This window comes from Phacochoerus africanus, chromosome 6 (genome assembly GCF_016906955.1).
Source record: "Phacochoerus africanus isolate WHEZ1 chromosome 6, ROS_Pafr_v1, whole genome shotgun sequence".
Classification (NCBI taxonomy): Eukaryota; Metazoa; Chordata; class Mammalia; order Artiodactyla; family Suidae; genus Phacochoerus; species Phacochoerus africanus.
This window is the reverse complement of record NC_062549.1, coordinates 64,504,302-64,531,450: the sequence shown is the minus strand read 5'-3', so window position 1 is coordinate 64,531,450 and position 27,149 is coordinate 64,504,302. Positions and strand designations below refer to the sequence as shown.

The 27,149-nt window shown below is 38.7% G+C and overlaps 1 protein-coding gene across 6 annotated transcripts in view; it reads right to left on the bottom strand.

The window, feature by feature from the left end:
- EYA1 (EYA transcriptional coactivator and phosphatase 1) overlaps positions 1-27,149 on the bottom strand; it is a 174,190-nt gene that overhangs the window by 44,572 nt on the left and 102,469 nt on the right. For all 6 annotated transcript variants that reach the window (XM_047783769.1, XM_047783772.1, XM_047783770.1 and 3 more), the window contains one exon: positions 5,352-5,441. In XM_047783769.1, coding sequence (XP_047639725.1) covers positions 5,352-5,441 — 90 coding nt within the window. The remainder of the gene's footprint in view (positions 1-5,351; positions 5,442-27,149) is intronic.

Genomic DNA, 27,149 nt, shown 5'->3' with positions numbered 1-27,149 from the left:
TAATTCCTTGCTCAGAAGTTGAAACGATCAGTGCATTAAGGTTCTAAATACACAGTATCAAGCTACTTCTCTGAAAATTGGTACCAATTTATATCCTAACAGCAATGTACGCAATTGTTCATCTTACTGCACTGCATACCATGTTATTGATTTTAAATCTTTGCCAATGTGATAGACAAGAGGCTTGAACACGCTCTGACATTTCAGATTCCTGGAGGTGAAATCCAATATTTTTCTTAGCTTAATTTGTGTTGAAAATTTGATTTTCTCTTGTGAACTGTCTGTTCATGTCCTTTGCTGATTTCTTTAGTTTTTTTTTTTCCCAATGAGTTGCATAACATAATATAGAATATCTCATGTTAAATAGCAATATACTTTGACTCCTAACTTTCTGGTGAACATCAGAATTAAGGGAGTCTTGGGAGATATTTTTACATTTCTATTTTTTTTTTTTACTTCAGATAAAGATGACAGAATCTTAGGAGAAATAATGGGAGAACACTTACACTTATTCATTAGTAATAATAATGGATAAAATATAGGCATTGCTTCTTTCTGGCCACCGATTACAACATAGTTAAATTCAACACCCACTTATTTTGTCTAATAATCACTTGTTTGAAAATCTATCTTGCCTCCTAAACTTAGAGTTTTGATGTTACTCTTATTAACTAAGGAAATAGATGAGGCCAAGCAATCTACCTAAAAACATAGAAAGGCAAGGTCAAGTCTCTTGTCTTCCATGGGAAAGGCACAGAAATTAATCTTTTATCCAAGGCAACAGATAAAAATTCAATGTAACAAATACTCAATCCATGGTCAACATATATAAAGCAATATTCTAGGTGTTATCAAAAATGTTACTAGGATTTCAAATAATGTGACCCTTTATGTTAGCTAAATTTTTCAGAAGAAAGTTAAATATATATACAAAAGCCTATGTAGAGAGCTGAAATTGACAAGTGGCATACACATATATGTGGGTACATTTGGGTTTGGAATGCAATTACTGATAGGTCCACACACTCTCCTAGAGCTGTTCTTGGCAGTGAAACACACCAAAAGCAGAAAACAGCTCAAGCTGGAATCTATGGAACAAGAGATTCCAACATCTACACAGAAGCTGGACTCAGGCATCAGGGTTTCTAGTTGTTTATGTAAAGACAGCAAAGCACTTTCTAGGTGAATTATATTTTTCAACTCAAAAAATCAAGATGTTAGTTTATAACATTTACACTTTTGGAAACACAAGCATTAGGCCACCACAGAACACTTAAGAGCAAAGCTACTTAGCATTGGCATGACTGCTATTTTGAAGGAAGCTTTTTTCCCCTTAGCTAAAAATAAATTTATAAACAAGATACAGTAAAATAGTGAATAGAGGAGAACCTAAGTTTTAGAGTCATAACAGAGCATTGCAAATTTAAAGACTGAATGAAACCAAGGGGGGCAAACTAATTTCTTTGCTTTGTAAGAAAACTCATTACAACTTCCTTCCTTTAAATTATGGCATGACTGTCCATGATGCCTTTCCTTGGTCGTTGATTCATCAAACCTATTGAGACCATAACCTTCAGCCCCAGGCCTTTTCTTAATAGAAAATGTGAAAACAAGGAGCTACAAGCTACAAGGAGCTAAGCGGTTTAAAAATCAGACCTAGGACAGGAGTCCACATATCAAAGGCCCAGGAAAGGCTGGGAAATTCACATTGTAAAGGCTGACACCAAAGCATCCTTCGGTCTGTCCCATGTAACCAATGTACTAGGGGTGTGAAGGAGAAAGTGATAGTAGCACAACTTCACACTGAACTAGGTGAACATGGTGTGTACAACCCAGAAGACAAGAGGTGGGTTCCTGTGACTTTCCCAACCCTGAGCCATGTGGCCTGAGAGCAGAGGCTCTTGGAGGCCACCATGGTGATAACACCAGTTATGATGGCAATCATCACACCAGTGAGATGCTACCACTTAACACCAGACAACAAGAAAAAATTCATCATAAGCTTGCGCCTTATTTCTATTTGGACTTACATCCATCTTGACGAAATATTTCCCTTTAATTGTGGAAAAATCCTGCAGGAGAACTGATCAATGGCGAGTTAAACTGAAACATCATAATATTCAGAAGGCCTTTCCTTGCTGCTCTGTTTGCAGATTACCTTTCAATTAAAATCCAACAGAAAGAGCTCTTTCTCCACTCAGCCAGAAAGAGACAGACTTTCCTGAAGAAGCTGGAAAAATCCCTCCAATTTCATACATTCACAAAAAATGACTTCCATAATAAGCATCACTGGATGACACACGGAGACCTTTTGGTAAAATGATATGCAGGGCCTTAGACTTGGAAATAGGAAAGCCAGGAGTGTCCTATGAAGCTCCAGTCTAAACCCTTCTGGTGGGTGGGAGGGATGTGATTTCCTTTGATAATTATATCTCCCTGTCACTCATGTCCCATCCCATCCAACATTTTTAATGGATCCCCAAACCAAGCTTTCTCTAGTTTATTTTTTCCTGAAGTGTCAACAGAATTCATTTCAATTCTGATTGCTTTTATTCATAATTGTCACTGAGATGAAAAATAAATTTTTGAAACTAAAAATGGTTGTTTTTATGTCTTGAACTACAATTAAGATATTTCTAAATTACTTTAAAAATCATATCCCAAATTTCCTAAATACCCTAATACCATTTTAAGCATTTCTAGGTTACTTTAAAATCATATCCAAAATTTCCTAAATAATGTCCTAGCAACTGTTTTAAGCAGATACTTTGATAACACAAGAATTAGTACTGGAAGCTCTGCATGTAGTGTAGTTCCTTATTCAGATGGTCTTAGAAGCCACAGCTGTGAACGAACCAAATCATACAAAGGGGCTGGCAAAGAGGTAAGGTTGTAAAAGAAAATGAGGCTAAAGGCATTTATCAGAATTCCAAAATCACACTTCAAACTAACCGAGATTGGTAATCTCCTTGAAATTACTTGCATTATAGATCTTAAAAAGCTAAAAACATGTCATTATGATTTATTAAAATACTCATGTTCCTTACCCACAGCACACCACTAATTAGAGTGTGAAATCAGGCATTGCCACATCATTTTTGCCTGATGAGATAGTTTTAGTTTTCTAAAGAGTATTATGCTAATACATTTATTTTTGCCAGGAAATAATTTCACTCCTTACTTTGAAAGAAACTAATATTTGCAATGGCCAGTCTCAGGCTCGTTGAATTACAAAAACACAAAATGAAAGACTGATATAAGTATAGAAGCAATTTATTTTTTATTATTGTGCAAATTGAGAGCAAGTAAATAATTTTCTGAAGACAGAGGCTATGTGAATCTTTCATTTATATTTTTGCTGATAGTTTTTTATTATTCTCAAGTAAGATAATTTAAAGTCAACTCCGGTAGGGTTACAAGCTAAAATAATTTTCCACTATTGATTTTTATATTTGGTTGAGTTATTCCTTCATTCTCTTTTCTATTTTCCTTTTAGGGAAGAGTCCTCATGCCATGAATAGAATCTGATATTTTAATACCTGTGTCAATCCCTAGTTCTTTGTGTCAATCCCTAGTTCTTCTTCTTCTTTTTTTTTTTAATTTGGTCTTATGAAAAATCTATATCCCCTGCATAGCTAAACTAGACCTTTTAGTATTTACTTTCAATTTAGATATTCTCTATATAATTCAGTGTGAATAATGTTAGTAAACAAATAGAAATCTGGCTGTATTACAACAAAACTGAGTTAGGAAGGTTCCCTGTCTATATTATACCAGCTTATTACTTGGTCTAACTTCTTACTTTTTACCACATCATTTTGGCACTATACAGACAAGCTTTGGCATTTTTAAGAAGGTAGAGCTTAAAAACAGTAGAAAATTACTGCTAATTTCTTCTCCATGGGTGCTATTAACACCTATTAACATTGATGAGAGCAACAAGGTTGTACCCAAGAGAAAATATCAGCTTTGGAAATGAATGGGTGCTCAGGAAAGGAGTTTTAATGTACTAGTAAAAGATGGAATTCTTTGGTGCTTTTCTCTTATGAAGTGAATCACAACCATAAATCAGAAACAGCTTTTGAAAATGTTTGCCTATTAAGCTTTTCTAAAGGCAATTCTGAACTTGTCACTCACTGGGGACTCTCTCTACCTTAAGACATAGTAATACCCTACATGAAATTTCCTTAAGGATAGAAAGCACTTTAAAATGCAAAAAAAAAAAAAAAAATTTGCTTTTTACCCTAAGTGTAAAAATAAATATTTCACCAAGGAGGAATGGGGCAAAAAAAAAAATGAAGCACATTTAAATAATTTTATTGCATTGAAAGTTGCCAATTCGTCTGTGAGTAGTTTCATTGCAGATGAAAAGAAATCAAAACACAGGACAGATGTTGAACAAACCGCATTTAAGTTCTGTCACATACTGGCATTTTTCAAATGATTTTGGCTCATCTATTAAATAAGGTGCATTTTGCTTGATTTTAAAAAGGGAAACATCAGGAAATATTTAAAGGCCAATTGCTGCCAATTAACTTTGATCAGTAAAAGTTCTATTCGAATCTTTCGGATTCTTCTCCTGTCTGAAATAACATATATTTATAAAATCTAGCAAAACAACAACTTAATGATTAATGCCTGTTGGCAGCCCTACCACAAGCTTGCTTTAACAGCAGAGCTTAAATACACAACTCTCTTATCGAGAAGGGAGTGAAATGTAGTTACGGTCATGTTTTCTCATAATGGCAATAAGAAAAGTAATATTCTTAAAAAATGCCTCCAACCAAGATCAGCATGTTTGTCATTGTCTGTAATACATTTAACTGGCCATCTTACCAAAATCTCTCCCCAAATCATAATAGACAAATAAAATCATCAGCAGTCTGACATAAGGAATCCTGGCAAGCCAAAGAACGGAGCCCTGATTAAAATATTATACAACCAATTAAGCCAGACAGAAAGCATCTGACTTGATATAATAAGAGTCTGACACAGCCTAGGCAAGGATCACAAATTGTGGGATTTTAAAGGGAAGCCATCTCAACCGTGATTATGAAACTGAGAAATCTGTAGCTTCTGATCATCAACACGGCTGAATATTTAAGATTTTTAACATCAACTTTTAATCCTTATCAATGGTCATGCAGAATCAAACTTCAAATCACAACAGCCAAAGGAAAACAAAACAGACATTCCATGAAGGCAAAATGCATTACCATATGATCCATAAGCACTTTATCTCATTACTCCAACTATATACTCAAAAAAATAATATCCCATTCTTATCTTAAGGCCAATCACCTATTTCCAAACATGCAACATCAAGAGTGTATAAAATAATCAGAACTTACTTCTAGGTCATTAAAAAATAGATGCGTGTCTGCCAAGTTGAAAATCATTTCTTCCATTCGTAGTCCGAGGGAAACTGAAGTAGGTGGATCCTAAAAGAAGAATTTTACAGGTCAAGAACATCCTTCAGGTGACAAGAAATACAGTGGTACATTGAGAGGGAGTTAGCATCAGGAAAGGCCTTAAAGGCTTGGGTTCCAGCTGCTTAGAGTGCATGACTTATCCTTAATGCAAACTTTAGGGACTTATTTCATTTAAAAAGTGCCTCTACTGTTGTTGGTACTTTGTGTAATGAAGAAAAACTTGTTTAAAATGTTACAAAAATATAAACTTCAAGGTTATTTAGACATGTAAAGTAGAGGAGATTCAGTGTCATACGTCTACTTCAGGAGCAAGAAATTCAGTGACTCAGGAAGACACGTTATGTTACACCACAATCCATGAAGAATATCTAGAAGCACTGCCACAGGAGTCCCCTAGTGGCTCAGTGGGTTAAGAATCAGGCATTGTCACCACAGCAGCTTAGGTTGCTGCTGAGGCATGGGTTAGATCCCTGGCCTGGGAAATTCCATATGCCATAGGTGTGGCCAAAAGCAAAACAAAACAAACAAAAAGCACTGCCACAAATACCAGAAAATAGATACAATATAGATTAATTTCCAAAGGGTAGTAAGTACCAGTTTTACTCTAGATAATATTTATTTATTATTTATAATAAATTAACATTTTTTTGGTCTTTTTAGGGCCACATCCGTGGCATATGGAGGTTCGCAGGCTAGGGGTCAAATCAGAGCTTTAGCCACTGGCCTACACCGCAGCCACAGCAATGCAAGATCCAGGCCATGTCTGTGACCTACATACCACAGCTCACGGCAACACTGGATCCTTAACCCAGTGAACGAGGCCAGGGATCAAACTTGCATCCTCATGGATACTAGTAAGATTTGTTTCCACTAAGCCACGACAGGAACTCCTAACTACCATTATTTTTAATTTATTCAGACTGCATGCCAATTTTGATTATACTCAAAATGGAAGTAATGGCTGCTCTAACCAGCTGGCACCATGCCAGCTCAGAAGCTGATCTCAACATTCAGGTGACACTATCCAGTCATCAAAAAATATCCAGGATCAGAGTTCCCTCATGGCTCAGTGGGTTAAGCATCTGGCATTGTCACTACTACGGCTCTGGTTACAGTGGTGGCAATGGGTTCCATCCCTGGCCTGGGAACGTCCACATGCCACAGGTGCGGCCAAAAAAACCCAACCAACCAACCAACCAACCAACCAAAAATTAGCCAGTACCATTCACAGAGGGGACTATCAGCATTCTGAGGTATAACTGAGGCTTCTACCCAATACTTCAAGCCTTGGACACTAATGATGAACTGTCTGGCCCACACAACCTACATTCTGATGACATCTGCTGGCACTGAGACAGGGAATATGGAAATATAGGCAAGATTTTAATGGTGTTACCCTGTTTGTAATGTTTCAAACCCAGGAAACAACATTGTTCATGCTGAATATCCTGCATATCTAGTGAAGAAGGAAGAAACCTCTATAGAAAAAAACATTGAAGGATGTAATGGGTTTTTTAAGTTTTTTAGTGACATTCTAATAACAATACCAACTTTCACCTGTATGGCATTTAAATTTTTTCCAAAGAACAATAATTTCAGACATACTATTTTATTATCACAGGAAGCCTTTGGAATCTATCTGTATCATCATTTAATTAGAGAAGCTACAACTAGAGAAATGATGCCTTCAGGAGGCCACCCAACTGGCTGGGTATACTCTGTCCATCACCATTCTTTTGAGTCTTACAGGGGAGAATGGAGAATATAAAACCCAGAGAAAATAAGAGTCTTGCTTTCTAATGCTGACCAACATAAACCTTGTACATTTTCTCTATTGTCTTCTGAATATACTATATTCATTTCAAAGCTCACAACTTGCCTGTCTTCCTCCTACCCTCCATGTATCTATAGCCCATGATGCCCTTGGGCATGGACCTCAAGTCCCATCTTCATGGGCTTTGTAAGTAGAAACAAGTGGTAGAAGAGCCTTAGACCCCCAGGCCAGATTCTACCCTTGCTCTCCCACCTTAGTGTCTTTATTTCTTTCAGCCTGTTTGCTCATCTAATAGATTAGATGGCTAGGTGGCAAACATGTTGTTCCCCTATAGAATAAAAAAAACCCCAAATTCATCTCTTATTAATTTAATACAATCATGTGTGTTTACATATCTGGGAGAAAGGAGGGGCTTGGGATGGTGGATGCGGGTGGAGACTCACTGGGTGATGGCCATGAGCCAATCAGGTGTGGCCAGGGAGGCGGAGTCAACATCTCTGTACCATTCATTCCACTAGCTCTGCCCACCCCATGAGCACTACCACATCCTCAACACCAGCCCTGCCATGGTTTACCTTGAAGAAGTCCCGGAGAAGGACCAGAAGAGGGTTAGGAAAAATAGGGCAGGATGGCTTTGCTAGCCTCAATTCCCCTCTTCCCAGGCCTTGCCTGCCAGCTGACGGACAGGCAGTGGAAAGAGGGCTGAAAACACAGTATTGCCAGAATTCTGGGGTTAGACTGGCAAAGCAAATACCCCAGGGTTTGTAAGAGGAAAGAAAAACGAGACCAACTGAGTGTCCAAGAGCTGTGCAGGAAGAGACAAATTGTGGCGCAGTGGAAATGAATCTGACTAGGAACCATGAGGTTGCGGTTCTATCCCTGGCCTTGCTCAGTGGGTTAAGGATCTGGTGTTGCCCCGAGCTGTGGTGTAGGTTGCAGACACGGCTCAGATCCCGCATTGCTGTGGCTCTGGTGTAGGCCGGCAGCAACAGTTCTGATTAGACCCCTAGCCTGGGAACCTCCGTACGCCACAGGTGCGGCCTTCAAAAGACAAAACACACAAAAAAACCCCCCCAAAAAACACTTCCCTCCAGTTACCCCTGTGATGAGTCAATGGCCTTCGCCTTGTTAAATCTTCCCTGCTTAATACCACCAACATTTTGTAGGTTGTAGAAGAATTAAAAAACAGTTTACAAATAAGTAAAGACAAACTTCACTGAGTCTTGATTTTATAGGAAATTGCTCACCCACAAAAAGTCTAAGTATGAGTAAGTGTGCTGGAAAAAGCAAATGCCCCAATACAGCCTCAAGCAGAATTAACCAGCAGGGGAAGTTAAAACAGCTGTTTATAAAACAAAACACCTGACTCAGGTGTGTCCTACCCCTGGTTGAGGCCAGTAAAAATACAATGACTTGTCCCATAACCACGTCCATGAAGCTTTTTATGTGGCCAGGTGGAGGAGTCTCGCACCTCATTGATTTAATTCTTGAATTAAACTGATATGCCATGGTATTGTCACTTTTGAAAAAGGATTATTTCTCCTTGATATGGGGCTGCATTATTTATACCACCATCAAAAGAATCACTCCATTGTTTGCAAATATATAGCCTACTCTAACTTTTCTTCATAAATTATAGTAATGACTCATGAGTTGGGATACTAATAAATTTTAAAGGCTTGTTCGGTCTTGTGGTCAAACACAACACAGATGTTGGCCTTATTTACTTCTTAATGTTTTTCTTTTTCTGTTATTAGCTGTCAGTCCTTAACAGTTTTCATATCTGCCGGTCCATGGAATTGTTAGGAAACATTTACTACACCACAAGGACAGTCTGACAGTTAACTAGAGTGAAAGAATTTTAGAATAGGAAGGGGATCTAGTCAGAAGCAGTGCTTTTCAAATATTTTCTTAATCATAATCCTCAGTTTAAAAAAATCATGTTACACCAGGATCTAGTAACATCTCTCTTCTCTCCCCTGCAACACACAGCTGAAATGTGAGCTTGGCAAAATAAAGCTTTCCACACTGTGTGCATTCTGTTGTTTTCCATTTCATCGCCCATTAATGTGTTGAAGTCCATAGTTTGAAAAGCAGAGCTCTAGAGAACACCTCCTTTCGATTTCAGAGATAGGAAAACTGATTGGCAGGGGTATTCAGATTTGCTTGTGGTCATAGAGCCGTGAGGATGCAAAGTTATCACACGCTAAGTGTTTTGCCTGAAAGGAAATGAGCCTGAGAAGCAGACAGAGAACCATGTTCACAGATTTGTTTCCACTTTCTAGCATTGGGAGTTCCCATATTGAGGCAAGATTTTATCTTCCTATTATAAAAATCTTTTAATACTTTTGACATTTTTCAAACGAGGCTGAGACAAGTCAAATGTCACAAAAGTCAACTTTGAACTGTTAACAAATGAGTTGTAGCTTGATGGCTCACTTTGGCAAACTGAGAGGGTGAAAGAAAAAAAAACACATTTTTTTAAGACACAAACTGAGACATAAAAATCACCATGCTTTTGGCTTAATCTTACTTTTCTTGTGCTTGGCAGTAACAAATTCCAGAGCTGCAGTTATGAAATGGTGGCTTTTCAAACACCATTTTTTTGCTATATCACTTTTGAAAAATTATTTAAAACTTTGCCTCCACTTCAAAGAAACATTTCATCTTAAGCAAACCTTGTTGCCAAATGTTTCCGTTCTTTTCTGAACTTGACTCCTCTGTGGTATCTGTCACGGTTGTCTTTTTTCTTAACATTTCTCCTTCCCTTATGTTCATAATATCATCATTTTTTTTTTCTGGGCATCTTCCCAGAATCTGCTTATCCATCATGTATTCCTTAAGTGATGTTGGTCCCTAGGACTGTTTTCATCCATTCCTCACTCTATTCACACTGCCTTATGGACCCTGACACACTCATGCCTTCAGCCCCCACCCTATTCCCCTCTACTAAACCTTAGATCTCATTTGTAGGCCCACATATCAATGATGTCTTGGTCCTTTTTATGTGGTATCCCACAGAGCTCCTGAAACTCAATGAGCTGCAAAGATGGGTTCGCCCAATTTCCCTGGAAAGCTATTGTTCTCCTTCTTCAGGAGAATGGCACCCTACAAGCCCCAAACCTTGCCATTCTTCTCAAGGAGTCTCCTTATCCCCACATCAATTCAATCATAACCTTCTGCCACTTAGACCTGGAATTTAGGCCTTCCTTACATTCACCACCATTCTCTTTTCCCCAGCCATGTGTCTCTGTTGTAGTTATCTACAAGAGTCTCCCTCACTAGATTAGTCGCCCCTAGCTAAGGATGTGAGTAACATCCAAATCTCTGTTCAACCCATGAACCCACATCCTGCATCCCTTCTCCCATTGCCCCTCCCCTCCGTCAGTCCAGAGTCTCCTCCCTGACTCCTCCCACCCGAGCTCATCAGCTGCTGGGTACCACAGCTGTATGTGTTTTTGTCTATGTCAGAGCCATAGCCCTGTATCTTTAGCTCTCCATCCTTGGGACCATGCACAGCACCTGGCACAAGGGCTTCCCCAAGTTTGGTGGAGGAATAAGTGAATGAAAACAATAAATAGTGGGTATTTCAAATAATTCTAATGAAAAAAATATTAAATTTGATCTTTGGTTAGTTCTTAGTGTTGAGTGTCAGTAAAAAAAATTCCTAGATACCTAGCTTGGGGGAAAATGGACATTTGATTACTAAAATCCTTGTATCCTCATAATATGGTATTAAAACATGTTTTCATAATTGGTACCTGATTAAAGAGCAGCTCATTCTTAGAATAGCTGCTTAAGAAGTCTTATTTATCTAATTTGATGCACTGAATAAGATTAGCATAAAATCAGCATATAATTATTTATTTTTTATACTCATCAGAGACATGCCTTATAGTATCTAGCAAGATAATATTCTTATATGCTCTGCAATTTTGTTCCATAGTAAACACTGAATAGTTCAGTGAAGAAGCTCTAAAACAGAGAAAATACATCCAATGCTTTATCATTTTTCTTGTTTAATGAAGAAACTATATATATTTACTACAGCTCTTATGTGCAGGAATTTCTACTAGCTGTTCCCTACCAAAACAAGACAAACAGCATCCAACACACACACACACACAAATGAAATTTTGAAATTTAATCCTGATCTCAAATTATTTTGATAATATTAAATTGCAAATATCTGCTTAAAGTCGTGAAAATAAGATGAAGGAACTCACTGCAGTGCAAGGCTACCCAGGCTGTTTTGTGTAAGTCAAAGATAGTTATGTGTATTGAAGAGACAGCAACATTACACAGAAGAAATAAATAACAATGAAATCTGCTGAGCACAGACCCAAGCCTAAAACAATTGTTTTGCTTTCATCTTCTATCCAGTATCCCATTTAATTATCTCACTGCCTCACAATCTTTTTCTCCTATTTCTAGAACACAGAACTGCCAACAGAGACTAAAATTATTATCATCCTATATGTTCAAATCATCAGTAGCATCCCTGGCTCACTGTTATTCTTTTCTTTCTTTTCTTTTTTTTTGGCCATGCCCTCTGGCATGGGGAAATTCCTAGGCCAGGTATGGCACCCTTGCCACAGCAGTAACCAGAGCCACAGCAGTGACAATACCAGATCCTTAACCCACGGAGCCACAAGAGAACTCCATTGTTTTTTTTAAACTGTTCCTTGATTGTTTTCAGTCTGATCACTGCTATTACACTAGATCTTCATGTGATAAAATGTTTTAAAAAGAAGAAAGAAATTCTAAAACAAAATCACCTTACATAGAAATGCTGAAATGCCATTAAAATCATCCTTTAGGGAGATTCATATCTATCAGTCTCGAATTCATATGTTAAAAATCTATAGTCTAATTCCATCCATGTTACTGCAAATGGCATTATTTTGTTCTTTTTTATGGCTGAGTTGTATTCCATTGTGTATATATTCCACATCTTCCTAATCCAATCATCTGTCGATGGACATTTGGGTTGTTTCCATGTCTTGGCTATTGCGAATAGTGCTGCAATGAACATGCGGGCGCATGTGTCTTTTTTAAGGAGAATTTTGTCTGGATATATGCCCAAGAGTGGGATTCCTGGGTCATATGGTAGTTCTATGCATAGTTTTCTAAGGTACCTCCGTACTGTTCTCCATAGTGGTTGTATCAGCTTACATTCCCACCAACAGTGCAGGAGGGTTCCCTTTTCTCCACACCCCTTCCAGCATCTGTTATTTGTGGACTTATTAATGATGGCCATTCTGACTGGTATGAGGTAGTATCTCAAGGTAGTTGTGATTTGCACTAGAGACTCTCATGCTGAGTGAAGTTAAGTTAGAAAGAGAAAGACAATACCATATGATATCACTTATATCTGGAATCTAACATACAGCACAAATGAACCTTTCCACAGAAAAGAAAATCATGGACTTGGAGAACAGACTTGTGGTTGCCAAGGGGGAGGGGGAGGGAGTGGGAGCTTGGGGTTAATAGATGCAGACTATTGCCTTTGGAACGGATTAGTAATGAGATCCTGCTATGTGGCACTGGAAACTATGTCTAGTCACTTACGATGGAGCACGATAATGTGAGAAAAAAGAATGTATACATGTATGTGTAACTGGGCAACCATACTGAACAGTAGAAAATTGACAGAACACTGTAAACCAGCTATAATGGGAAAAAAAATAAAAGTCATTATTAAAAAAAGAAAAAAATCTATAATCTGATTTGAAGTGAATGAAAGAAAAGGATGTCTATAAATACATGTGGGTATTGGAACACTGGAAGACCAGGATGTGGCCTCTTGTTGCCTTGTTTTGTTGTACATATGAGCATTTGATAAACTTCAAGGATCATTAAAAATGCACTTTTCAGTAAGCACCATCCATAGTAATTCAGAAATTTGATTTCGCCAAGGCTCAACTCCCAGGTGAAGACATTATTGTGATGCCAAGGCTGGGCCAATGCTCCTGCATTTCTATCTAGGAATTCTCTTAGGATGACAAATAATGAAATGCCTTGTGATCAGAGCTTACAAGGATGCCATCCAGTTCATCTACTGCCTGAACTAGATCTAATGCTCATCCCAACACAAGGCATCTTGTGCTACACTCACAGAAATTGAAGGAGTTTTTTTTCATAAGATAATTGTGCTCCCAACCTGAAGGCACACAGGGTAGAAGGACACGGGGATGCACACTCTGATGGTGTTCATTCCACACACTTTGCAGTCAAAGGGTCTAGACTGGAATTCTAACTTTTGCCATTTACTTCTTTCCCTAAGGCAAATAGTTGATTACTTCCAAGTCAAGATTACAATGTATATACATTGTATATAAACTTCTGCTAAATATTATTCTATATATATATATATAATTCTTGGTTGTTACACTTTTTTTTTTTCAATGACTTTTATTTCACTGAGATTTACAAGGAAACTACCTGTAAAGAAAATGCCTAAGGCTAGGCTCAAGCCTCAAGGAGCAGAGTTGGATGTACCTTTAAAGTTAGAGTCAAGGATCAGGCATACCCATATGTTAATCATATTAGTCATATGACTCAAAACAATGACTGGTAAAACTGAAATTCATTATACTGTTGAAAAACTAATAAAGGAATATGGCACCTGCATGAGTCACTGAGACTCCCTATCTGTCTACTAGAGGTGACCAGGAAGCCTTAATCAAAGATCTGCACTAATACTGGAGAAACACTCAGGAAGAAGGGATATTTAGGAAAATCTTCAAATTCAGAAAATGGTTTAGGTCTATCTCAAATCTCTGCCTCACCAAAAGTGGCTATGGGCTAGTTATCTTAAAAAAGCACTGTCAATCCTTTTATTCTGACATGAATCCATGTATACTTGCTTCTGCTGAGCTAATGAACTTGTGGTTTAAAAATCTCCCCAATATCTTGTGTTTTTTCCTTATTAATCAATTAATTTTTTGCCAAGAAGAAAGAATTTACAGGAAGAACACTTTACAATGGATTGTTAAAGGGGACTGTCCAACCAGAATGCTGACATTTAAAAACGAGAACAGACATTATGCATCTCTTATTGGAAGGATATACCCCACCTGTGAAGTGACCAAAGTAAACAAACAAACAAACCATCAAACCTAAATCTAATTAAGCTTTAGGATCTAGCTACTAATTCTTAGGAAATACAGGGAACAAAATAATACATGACAAAGGAACACACTGGAGATGCCATCAAGAAAACCTGGACTCTCAGGAACTCTACAAGGCAGATGATGTGGTTATTTCAACAGAAATACTCAAGGTTAAAAAAAAAATAGATTGAGAATGTACAGATTAAAAGACATGTAGGAGACATACAATAAACCACAAAAAAATTTATCAAATGATGGTTTTATAAACAAACATTTTATACTTTATAATCTAGGGACAGAAGATAGAGGGAAACTTTTAATACAATTAAGGTCATATATGAAAAACCCACAGGCAACATCACACTCAGTGGCTTTTCCTCTGTGACCAAGAATATGACAAGAATACATTTGCCATTTCTGTCTGACACAGAACTGGAAGTCCTAGTCAGAGCAATTTTGCAAGAAAGAAAAAGAAACAAAAGGCATCCAAATAAGAGAAGAAAAAGCAAAATTCTTTGCTCACAGATGGCATGATCTTATACGTAGAAAACTCCAAAGAGTTTCTAAAAACTGTTAGAATTAATAAATGAATTAAGCACAGCTACAGGATACAAAATCAACTGCTTTTCTATACATTAGTAATGAACAACGTTGAAAGGAAATTAAGAAAATTTCATCTACAACAGCATCAAAAGGAATAAAATCTTAGACATAAAGATAACCAAGTACTTGAATACTGACAACTACAAAATGTTGATGAAAGAAATCAAAAACACAAATAAACAGAAAGACATCCCATGTTTATGGATGAAAGACTTAATATTAAGATGCCAATACTACCCAAAGTGATTTATAGACGTAATGCAATCCCTATCAAATTTTCAATGGTGTTTTTTTTGGTTGTTTTTTGTTTTTTGGGTTTTTTTTGGAAAACCAGAAAAATCCATCCTAAAATTCACATGGAATCAAAAGGGACACCAAATAGCCAAAATAATCTAAAAAAAAAACAAAGCTGGGTTCTCACACTTTCTGACTTAAAAACTTTTTACAAACCCACAGTAGTCAATACAGGATGGTATAATGTCATATACCTTCTCAATATATATTTTTTTAACCTTGAATATTTCTGTTGAAATAACCACATCATCTGCCTTGTAGAGTTCCTGAGAGTCCAGGTTTTCTTGACTGCATCTCCAATGTGTCCCTTTGTCATGTATTATTTTGTTCCCTGTATTTCCTAAGAATTAGTAGCTAGATCCTGAAGCTTAATTAGATTCAGGTTTGAAGGTTTGTTTGTTTTGGTCACTTCAAAGTTGGGAGTATATATAAAGACTGTCAAAGTCAGGCTTTTGATGCATTTTGAGGTTTTTTTTTTTTTTTTAATCTGGTATAACGTAAGGACCAATGGAATACAACAGAGAGAGCAGAAATACATTTTTATGTATATAATCAAATGACTATCAATAAAGGTCAAGAGCCAATAGTATTCAATGAGGAAAATACAGTCTTTTCAACAAATGATGCTGGGAAAACTGGATATCAACATACAAAAGAATAAAGTTGGATCTTCGCCTTATCCCATATATAAAAATAAACTCAAAATGGATCAAAGACCTAAATTTAAGAGCAGAACTATAAAACTCTTAGAGGAAAAGCTTCATGACACCGAATCTGGCAAGGATTTCTTGGCTATGACACCACATACACAGTCAACAAAAGGAAAAAACAGATAAAAACTACTACATCTAAAAACTTCTGGAGTTCCCGTCGAGGCGCAGTGGTTAACAAATCTGACTAGGAACCATGAAGTTGCGACTTCGATCCCTGGCCTTGCTCAGGGGATTAACGATCCGGTGTTGCCGTGAGCTATTTGTAGGTTGCAGATGTGGCTCAGATCCCCCGTTGCTGTGGCTCTGGCATAGGCCGGCGGCTACAGCTCTGATTGGACCCCTAGCCTGGGAACCTCCATATGCCATGGGAACAGCCCAAGAAATGGCAAAAAGACAAAAATAAATAAATAAATAAATAAAAACTTCTGGAGTTCCTGTCGTGGCTCAGTGGTTAACAAATCCAACTAGGAACCATGAGTTCGTGGGTTCGATCCCTGGCCTTACTCAGTGGGTTAAGGATCTGGCATTGCCATGAGCTGTGGTGTAGGTCGCAGATGCGGCTCAGATCCCATGTTGCTGTGGCTCTGGTGTAGGCCGGTGGCTGCAGTTCTGATTGAACCCCTAGCCTGCAAACCTCCATATGCCACGGGTACAGCCCTAGAAAAGGCCAAAAAAGACCAAAAATATCTATTGGAGTTCCCGTCGTGGAGCAGTGGTTAACGAATCCGACTAGGAACCATGAGGTTGCGGGTTCGGTCCCTGCCCTTGCTCAGTGGGTTAACAATCCGGCGTTGCCCTGAACTGTGGCGTAGGTCGCAGATCCCGCGTTGCTGTGGCCCTGGCGTAGGCTGGTGGCTACAGCTCCGATTTGACCCCTAGCCTGGGAACCTCTATATGCCGCAGAAGCGGCCCAAGAAATAGCTAAAAAGACCAAAAAAATAAAAAAATAAAATAAAATAAAATAAAATAAAAACTTCTATCCATCAAAGGATCCAGCTGGTAGAATGAAAGGCAACCTATGGAACAGGAGAATATATTTAAACTCATAGCTGATAGGATGTTAATATCCAAGATATACAAAGAAAACCTACAGCTCAACAGCAAAAAAACTAAACAACCCAATTTAAAAAATGGGCAGAGAACTTGAATAGATATTCTCTAAAAAACATATACAAGGAGTTCCTGTTGTGGCACAGTGGTTAATGAATCCGACTAGGAACCATGAGGTTGAGGGTTTGATCCCTGGCCTTGCTCAGTGGGTTAAGGATCTGGTGTTGCTGTGGCTCTGGCGTAGGCTGGCAGCTACAGTTCCAATTAGACTCCTAGCCTGGGAACCTCCATATGCCGTGGGTGTGGCCCTAGAAAAGACAAAAAAAAGAAGATATACAAATGGTCAATAAACACATGAAAAGATGCTCAACATCACTAATCATTAGGGACATGCAAATCAAAATTATAAGATACAACCTTACACCCATTAAGATGACCGCTATTAAAAAAACAACAACAAACCCTAGAAAATAACAAGTGTTGATGAGGATAAAGAGAAACTGGAACCCTTGTGCATTGTTGGTACAGATGCAGTATGGCAAAACAGTTAGTGCAAAGCAGTATGGCAGTTCCTCCAAAAATCAGGTATAAGATTCCTATGTGATCCAGCCAGTCTACTTCTGGTACCCAAAATAATTGAAAGCAGGGTCTCAAAGAGACATTTGTACATCCATGTTCATATAAGTCTTATTCGCAGTTGCTAAAAGGTAGAAGCAACTCAAGTGCCCACTGACAGATAAATAGACAAAATATGTCATACCAATGTAATGTCATACCCATACAACAGAGTATTATTCAACCCTCAAAAAGGAAGGAAATTCTGACATACACATACAACATGAATGAACCTTGAAGACATTATGTTCAGTGAAGTAAGTCACTCATGAAAAGACAATTACTGTATGAAATTACTTATATGAGGTATTCAGGAGAGTCAAAATCAGATTATCATACTAAGTGAAGTCAGAAAGAGAAAGACAGATAATATATGATATTCCTTATGTGGAATTGAAAAAATAGTACTAACCAACTTATTTACAAACCAGAAACAGATTTAGAGACATAGAAAACTTAACAAAAGGGGAGAAGGGGAAGTTACCAAAGGGGAAGGCGGAGGGGGGGGGGTAAACTGGGAGTTTGAGATCAACAGATACACACCACTACATATAAAATAAACAAAAAGATTTACTATATAGCACAGGGAACTATACTCAATATCTCGTAATTACCTATAATAGAAAGGAATCTAAAAAAAAGAATTTTATCTATCTATAATGGAATCATTTTGTTGTATGCCTGAAACTAACACAATATTGTAGAATCAACTATCACTCAATAAAAATAAAAATAACAGTGTAGTCAAATAGAGACAGAAAGCTGAATGATGGTTGCTAGGTGCTGAGGGGAGGGGAAAATGAGGAGTTACTTAATGAGTATAGACTTTCAGTTTTGCAAGATTCAAAGAGCTCTGAAGATTGTTGCACAATAATGAGGATGTTTTTAATACCATTGAACTGTACACTTAAAAACTGCTAAGAAGGCAGAGTTGATCTTTTATGTCTTTTACAGTTTAAAATAACAAAAATAAACAGAGAGGATATATGTATATGTATAATGAATCACTTTGCTATATACCTGAAACTACCACAATATTGTAAATAAACTATACTTTAATATAAAATAAAAATTAAATGTAACTGTTGAGCAGACATTTAATGACACTAAGAAATAATTATTAATTTTGCTACCTGGCTAAAGTTCTAAGCACCATCTACTATTTTTATTCTAAAAAATTCCTTTAAAGGAGTCTTAAATACATACTCGATATATACAAATGGACTAATATGATCTCTGGGACTTGCTTTGAAGAATCACCCAAGGGAGATCCTGTTGCAGCTTAGTGGAAATGAATCCGACTAGGAGGAAATGGGTTCAAATCCCTGGCCTCCGTCAGTGGGTTAAGGATCCAACGTTGCTGTGAGCTATGGAGTAGATCACAGACTAGCTCAGATCCCACGTTGCTGTGGCTGTGGTATAGGCTGGCAGCTGTAGCTCTGATTTATCCCCTCGCCTGGGAACTTCCATATGCCCTGGATGCAGCCCTAAAAAAGAAAAAAAAAAGAAAAAGAAAAATCACCTGAAGACAGAACAGGGCAGGGAAGGATGTGTTAAGAACACAGATGCAGATGATTAACTAGGACTTGATAATAACTATTTAAAGCTGGGAGAAGTTACACTGGATTTCACGGCACTATTTCATTTACTTTTGTAGATGTTTAGCAGTTTCTTAAATAAAATTTTTTAAATATGCAAAAAATATTCACTGAGACAAGATTGGTTCTTTTGGTGGTAAAACTATAGATTGAAAATATTTATTTTGAAAATTTAAAGCACACTCAAACCATGCTTTTCAAAATGGCAAAAAATTCTTTTGAAGTCAAAATTGCAAAAGCCTTGCAAAGTTCCACAGCCCTTTACTGAAAAGAAAATGCTAGGACTTGCTTGGTAATCTGTACTCAGGCATCAGTGAGAATTATAACATACACAAAGATGTAGGCTGGATACCACTTTGCCCGTATTCACTCTACTAAGTTTTATCATATGGGATAGTCTTTTCCAAAAAACCAGGGAAAACCCCTGCATTTATAACTGTAGCCACAGGACTGACCTACGTCTTATATTTTTAGGAGCAGCAGTGTCACACGGCAGTGCTGAGATGCAGCAAAGGAGAATTCCCAGTGTAATTTAAGAGTAAGGCTGGAAGCATCTCACTTAGGGTCTCTGGCATTGATGTTTTTGGTGTGCAATTCCTGTGGATCCTGAACTTTTTTCTTGGTCCATGATGCTAGCGTTATTTGACATTCTATTATTGGCTATTTCTTACTTGTTAAGTGATTGTAGCTCCCAGAGAATGTTGATCATGAATGACGCAGAAGACTTGTTTCCTTCTTAATATTGGTCTTCCTTTGGAGATTCTGTGGTTTCACTCCGTGGATTTAGGGTGGCATTAGTTCAGTTCGGTTTTGCCTCAGTGACGGACTACTATTGAAAATTCATTCATTTTTTTACCACCTGCTTCCTTTATTAGTTTATGAGCTCCCTGATAGCTGGAATGATGACTAGGCACCTATTACACTACTACGTACATAGTCCAGAAATTATAAAGGACTGGCATTCTGAATAACTCATTAGTGTCAGACCAGGAAACAAATGGTGACTGAGGCAGGAGAGGGGTGGAGAGCTAGGGGTGTGTCTTGTGTACCATAAGGCCATATAACATGGGTGGTTCTGCGTGTGCAACTCAGGAACACTGCCACTGCCATTTGGTGACACAATTGTCTGAATTATTTCATGGATGTTTTCAGTGATCATTACCTGCAACTCAACTCCCACTGGCCAGATGGCTTAGGTACTGGGTACCATCCACTACTTCTATTACGATAAATTGTTTTGAGGGCATCTTGAATTCTGGTTAGTCCTAACATGGAGACCATATGGCATTAGCATGGGATTTTACCCAATAAGGACACCACAGGGAATGCTATAAAATCCAAGTAAAGAGAGGTGTGGGTACTTTCTTATGTGACTTTTGCTTTATTCCAGTGACTAAATTGACGTTCATGCTGCTCAGATTATTGTGTTGGTCGTTTATGTTGAGAAATATCATAGTTACATCTGGAAATGTCATAGTTATATCTGCATTGCTAATTCCAGCATTTGTACAGAATATTTGATCTTAACTATCTTTTAAGTAAGCACTACAGAAACTGTTTTTGAAAAGTGGCATGCACCCATCCCTGGTTCTCATTTTGTGGCTTCAACGGCAATTTAATCTATTTTTAATGGCAAGCAAGACCACTCCCTGCATCTACCACCCCCTAAACTAAGACGGATTCAAAAACGCTTTTCTTGGGAGTTCCCTGGTGGCCCAGGGAGTTAAGCACCTGGTGTTGTCAGTGCTGTGGCTTGGGTCACAGCTGCAGTGTGGATTTGATCCCTGGTGTGGAACTTCTGCATGCTGCAGGTGTGGCTGAAAATGCTCTTCTTAACTTATTTTCATTTACTTTGTCAAAATTCTATTTTTAGCTCAGAGTGTCCTTGGTCCTTTGAGCATCAAAATAGATAGTTTAAGGAAAACCTATTTATCTCTTCTTGGGTTTTTAGAGTAGGAACCAGAATATTTTTCTGAGTATAAAAAAACAACACTTTGTCTTTTCTCTAGAAACCTTAAAGCTAACTATTTAAATATCTCTTCCTTTTATGCAATTATTTTAAAAGATATACCCTAAGATTTTTAGTTTTCAGCATTCCAATGCTAAGTATCATATTAGATCTTGTGTAGTCCAAAAAGAATAACTATGTCATTTACATTTTACTGTAAAAACAACTAAAAATAGTGCCAAATGTTAGCAAGTTTCTCTTTATTGCTTAGATATAACAGTATTTTAAAGAAAAACATTCCTATTATTACTATAGCTCTGTTCCTATTTCCTTCCCTTGCACATTTTGCCCTTTTATTCCTTTTCTTTCACCGTCTTATTTTTCTAAATCAAAAGGTAGAAAATTTGACAGTGAAATAAACCAAGCAAATGTATAAGCCAATATAAATTTGTCCAATTTAAATTCTTTAAGTTGAGACCTTTAAGAAATATTTCAACCCTGAGCAGTCAGCAGCCATCAATATCACGGCAAGACACTCTGTGAGCAAAAAGATTCTGACTCACGGAGGGCTCAAATGACAGGTTAACATTTTTTAACAATAAAGTATTTTTTAATTAAAAACAAGAAAGAAAAAAAAGGAGAAGTATTTTAATACCGAAGTCACTGTTCTAATTGCAGGTAACCACAGCATTCCGAGTTAGTAACTGGGTTCCACAAACTTACCAGTCATGCTGGGGTTTATTTTATGAAAGTAAACATAAAAATTAATTTTTCTATTAAATTTTTATCTATTACAATTTCCAGGGATGTTTTAAATACATAACACATGTCTTCTGCATCTCACCTTTGTGAACATGCACCCTATTATACCTATGACATCAAAGACCCTTGGCAATTAATTGTGACGCTACTGGATCAAAAAGTAGACTATTATGTCTGGAAAAAATGTTACTTAAAGAATTTATCTCAGGCCAGAAAGTTGCCAGAAGATGGTTCAGCGACTTCAGAACTACTTCCCTGCAATACGGGTGCTTACATTTTGAAACTGTGGACTACAAGGGAAAGTTCCTAAAAATTCAGTCTACACTGATCTTATGTGGGCAGCTAAGCCGCCACCAGCAAGCATTTACTGGGGCTGAAGGGGCTCGGTGAGGGGTGATGCTCAGGACATGAGCAGGTGTTAAGGACTTGCTGGTCCATGTGAAAACCTTGTAAAGAATGCTCAAAGCAACCGCACATCTTGGCCAGCAGTCTCAACCAAAGGAAAAGAAAAAATTGTCCCCTTTGGACCCCTTAAGCAACTTTTTATTTAGAATGCTAATATTACAGCCACAAACACAGCCTGAATGCCATTTAAAATAAATTCTCCCACCTTCTGGATCTTTTGTTTTGGAGAAAAAGAGACTGAAAAACAGGAATGGGCGCTCTGACTCCAGGAGTGGCTGATTTTCCAGGCCCCATGCTGGGGTTGCTTACAAGGGAAGGATTAAAGATAAGATGAGAAAATTAACTCCCTTGCTGGAGAGAAGAAAAAAAATACATATGCTAAAATACTATTTTTTTTAAATTACTAAAAGCATTATGTAAACAATAGGTACAACCCACAAGACCCAAAGATTCCATTGTTTTCTTTCCAACTGTCTAGCGTTATCAATACCATCAATGGAATATTAACTTTTTGCAATTTTATAAGGTTCTATCTGAACAGCTGGTGTGAAGTACCGAGGTTTAGGAGTTGGGTGTAGTTCTGATGCCAATTGAAAAATAATCTGGATTACCGGGAGAGAATGTATACACATGAAAAATAAGCCCCAGCTGAATTCCTGGCTGAATGATTTCAAAAAGAAAAAATCCACACTTGTGGTGGGGGCTAATCAGGTTATTTTTACTGATTAGATATGTGACACTCGACGGCTCTCATTTTCTCCTTACTCAAGAGACTCGCTTTCAACATCATGAAAATAATACCCAAGCAGAGAATAAGAGAATGAACCTCACCATTCCAAAGATTAATTGTGATTGTGGAGAAAACCCAGTGAATCCCAAACATGGGGCAGCTGCCAAGAAGTGGTACAAAGAGGAGAGGAATATAAAGCCAGATTGGACCCGGCCAAGTTGGCCTCCGCACATAGGGGCCCACGCAGCGCCAGTGAAAAGTCTACACAGCCAAACCCAATCAAAAAACCTATCTAGATTTCATTTGTAACCACTCTCCTATCTCCCTCTCCTTCCTAGTGTTACAGCCATTCTCTCAGGCCTTTATGACTTCCTACCAGGGGGGACCACAGTCATCTTCTCTGCTATCAGATCAATCTCCCAAATGGTACTCGTCCATCATGTTCCTCTACTGTTTACACACTGTTCATAGTGTCCCTATGCCCCAGGCGCAAAATCCTGGCCCTCAACCCTCCTGGCATCCCCTTTTGAGGGCGATGTTCCCATCAGGAAAGACTAGATTATATTCCTGATGTTGTCGGTTAATGGATATGCTTCCTTGGGCCACGTATTTAATTTTTCAGAGACACAGCTTCCTCATTAGCAAACAAGAAGGAATTAATGGGATTATTTAATAAATGCGCAGGGGCAGTGTGTCAACTAAAGGATAAACAAAGGTGCAGTGTTTTTCTTACATTTCAATACATGTTCTGTACTCAACATGTGGGTTTTATGCAGTTGTCAAATATGCCTTAGTTGAGAAGCGTGGCTGCCGCTGTCACCCATCCACCCAAACCCAATATCTGTCTCTTCCTGAGCACACAGTGAGGGGACATCTCCCAGTCTCCTTTGCACTGGGCCAAGGAAGCAGACGTGTGCAGCCTTCTAAGCCCAGCCCACAAAGCCTGCCATTCATGCTCCCCCCTTGCTTTTTCTCCCTGTGAGCTAGAAAGCTGATGACAAGGATCCCCAAAGCCTCAGAAGCTACAGGGGAAGATGGGACAACCATTACTTGCATTGTCAAACCCTGCCTAAACCAAGCAACCTGAAGATCCACTCCAGACCATTCAACAGGAAAGAGATAACACGGCTATTGCGTGAGGCATGAGATTTGGGGCCCATTTGTTACAGCCGTTTCACCTACCCTGACAAATTCACCTGTAGGCTTGTACTTCATTGGGGCATCAGGTGCAGACACACAATGCCTGCCTTGAGTTTATAGTCTAGCTGACCACAGTGTGCCTGTCACTGAATTGTCCTGGTGTCCTGGTGATAAATTAATCAATGCAAAGTTTAGAGTGTGATCTACCGCAATGGCAGGCCAACTTTGTCTCTAAAGGGAGGGACAAAAAATATTTTAGACTTTGTAGGCCATATACAGTGTCTGAGATACATTCTCCTTCATTTTTTTAATAACCATTTGAAAATTCAAAGGATATTCTTTTCTTTTTTTTTTTTTTAATGGCTGCACCTGTGTATACGGAAGTCACCCGGCTAGGGTAGGGGATGAATTGGAGCTGCAGCTGCCAGCTTATGCCACAGCCACAGTAATGACAGATCTGAGCTGCATCTGTGACCTACACTGCAGCTTGCAGCAACACTGGATCCTTCGCCCACTTAGTGAGGTCGGGGATCAAGCCCACATCTTCAAGGAGACAACGTTGGGTCCTTAGCCCACTGAGCCACAATGGGAACTCCTCAGAGGATATTCTTAGCCCTACAAAAACAGGCCACAGACTATATTTGGCCTATGAGATAGGACCCCTGGGCTAGATGTTTAAAGTCCAAAGGAAGGATCCTGTTTCATGACATATGAAAATTACATGGACTTCAAACTTGGGCACTCTAAGTAAGGTTTCACTGACACGTATTTTCTTACATATTGTCTGTGGCTGTTTTGGCACTACCAGGGCAGAGTTGAGGACTTATGACAGGCATATGGCCCCCAGAGCCTGACATGCTTACTATTATCTGATCCTTTACCAAAAAAGTTTGCCAACCCTGGTTTGGAGGCTCCAAAAAAGAGATCATTCTGTTCAAAGAACCAGATCCTCTGCAGGGAGGACATCAGATGTCTGGTTGCTTTTGGTGCCGTGCTAAGAATTCAGCTTCTGTATCGGCCACCACGGAAGATGATCATCCCCCAAAGATTTTGGAGTTTAGTGTGGCGCCCTAAAACAGGGTAAGAACAGCCATGTTTACTGGGGACCCGGAGTGTTCTGAAGAAATGGGTTACACAAACTGCTATCAAATTTTTCTTCTATCAATGTGCTGAATGATCAGAGCAATGCACTCACTAGGGAGGTTTAGGTGATCCAAACGCACTCTGACAGTGGGGACCCTCCTAGAAGCCTGGTGCATTAGAGAACAAAGGCTTTGACAGCACATCCAAGAGCAGCCAGCAGTTTTTATTATTGGGTTATCGTTATTAATAAGACACACTGCCGGGCCCTTCAAGTTCATGACATAACTTAGAGCGCTTTTTCCCCTTCTGGCTTTATTGAGATATCACTGACACAACTGGATTCTTAAAGCAATTACAAGCAGCCAGATTTAAGGATATGGAAACTGAGGCTCAGAATGGATAAACAATTTGCCCAAGATTAACAAACAAAATCAGAGCTTGGCTCTAAGTCTAGGTCTATCAAATTCAAATCTGATGCTCTTTCTATCACACCATAAGGCAGATGACATATTGCTACTCCCTTTTTTTTTTCATCTTTCTTTTTTTTTCTTCTTGTTTAGGGCCATATCCTTGGCATATGGAAATTACCAGGCTAGGGGTCAAATCAGAGCTTCAGCTGCTGGCCTATGCCACAGCCACAGCAACGCGGAATCTGACCCACATCTGTGACCTATGCCACAGCTCCCAGCAACACTGGATTCTTAACCCAGTGAGCAAGGCCAGAGATCGAACCCGCATCCTCATGGATACTAGTCAGGTTCTTAACCCGCTGAGCCATAATATGAACTTCCATACCAGTACTTCTTAAATTTAAAAACAGTATCATATATTACTCACTAGCCCCCATGCCAGACTCAGGGTTTGTTTTGGTTCGGTTTCTGTTTTTGACAGTTGAGGTGGAACTCAATCAAAATATAACTAATAGGTTTTGTATGCCAGACATGGTGCTAAGTGTTTTTCACATTCAGCATCTACCCTCCTCTAAGCCTCAGTTTCCTTGTCTGTAAATGGACTTGACAATAGTAGTTTCAGGGCACTTAGTGCTGAGTTAAATGATCACTGGGCACACAGGAAAGTCTTAATAAGTAGAGTACACAATGAACAATGCTAAGCTTTATGCTGTCTTGTGTTCATATTTAAGTTTTTGTGTAAAATGAGGAGCGAGGCTCAATACTTTTAAGACCTATTCTAGTCCAAATCCATGAGACACAGGTGTTAGGCAACAATATAAAACAAAGAATTGAAACAACCAAGACACTGGGTATCTTGTAAAGTCCTCCCACAGGAAGGGAATCATGCTTGGAACATCAGCACAAGACTTAATTGGAAATATACATCTGGGGGCCTGTACTTTCTTTTTTTTTTTGTCTTTTTGCCCCTCCTAGGGCCATTCCCATAGCATATGGAGGTTCCCATGCTGGGGTCTAATCAGAGCTGTAGCCGCCGGCCTACACCAGAGCCATAGCAACGCGGGATCTGAGCCACGTCTGCGACCTACACCACAGCTCATGGCAACGCTGGCTCCTTAACCCACTGAGCAAGGCCAGGGTCTGAACCCGATACTTCATGGTTCCTAGTCGGATTCGTTAACCACTGTGCCACGATGGGAACTCTGCCTGTACTTTTATTAACAACTAGATTATTATACTATTTGAAAGCCACCATTCAATGAAAAAAATCAAGACTAGTTTTCTTCAGTAAGAATGGGGAATTTGGGGAGTTCCCATCATGGCTCAGTGGTTAACGAATCCGACTAGGAACCATGAGATTGCAGGTTCAATCCCTGGCCTTGCTCAGTGGGTTAAGGAGCCGGCACTGCCTTGAGCTGTGGTATAGGTCACAGATGCGGCTCGGATCCCGCATTGCTGTGGCTCTGGCGTAGGCTGG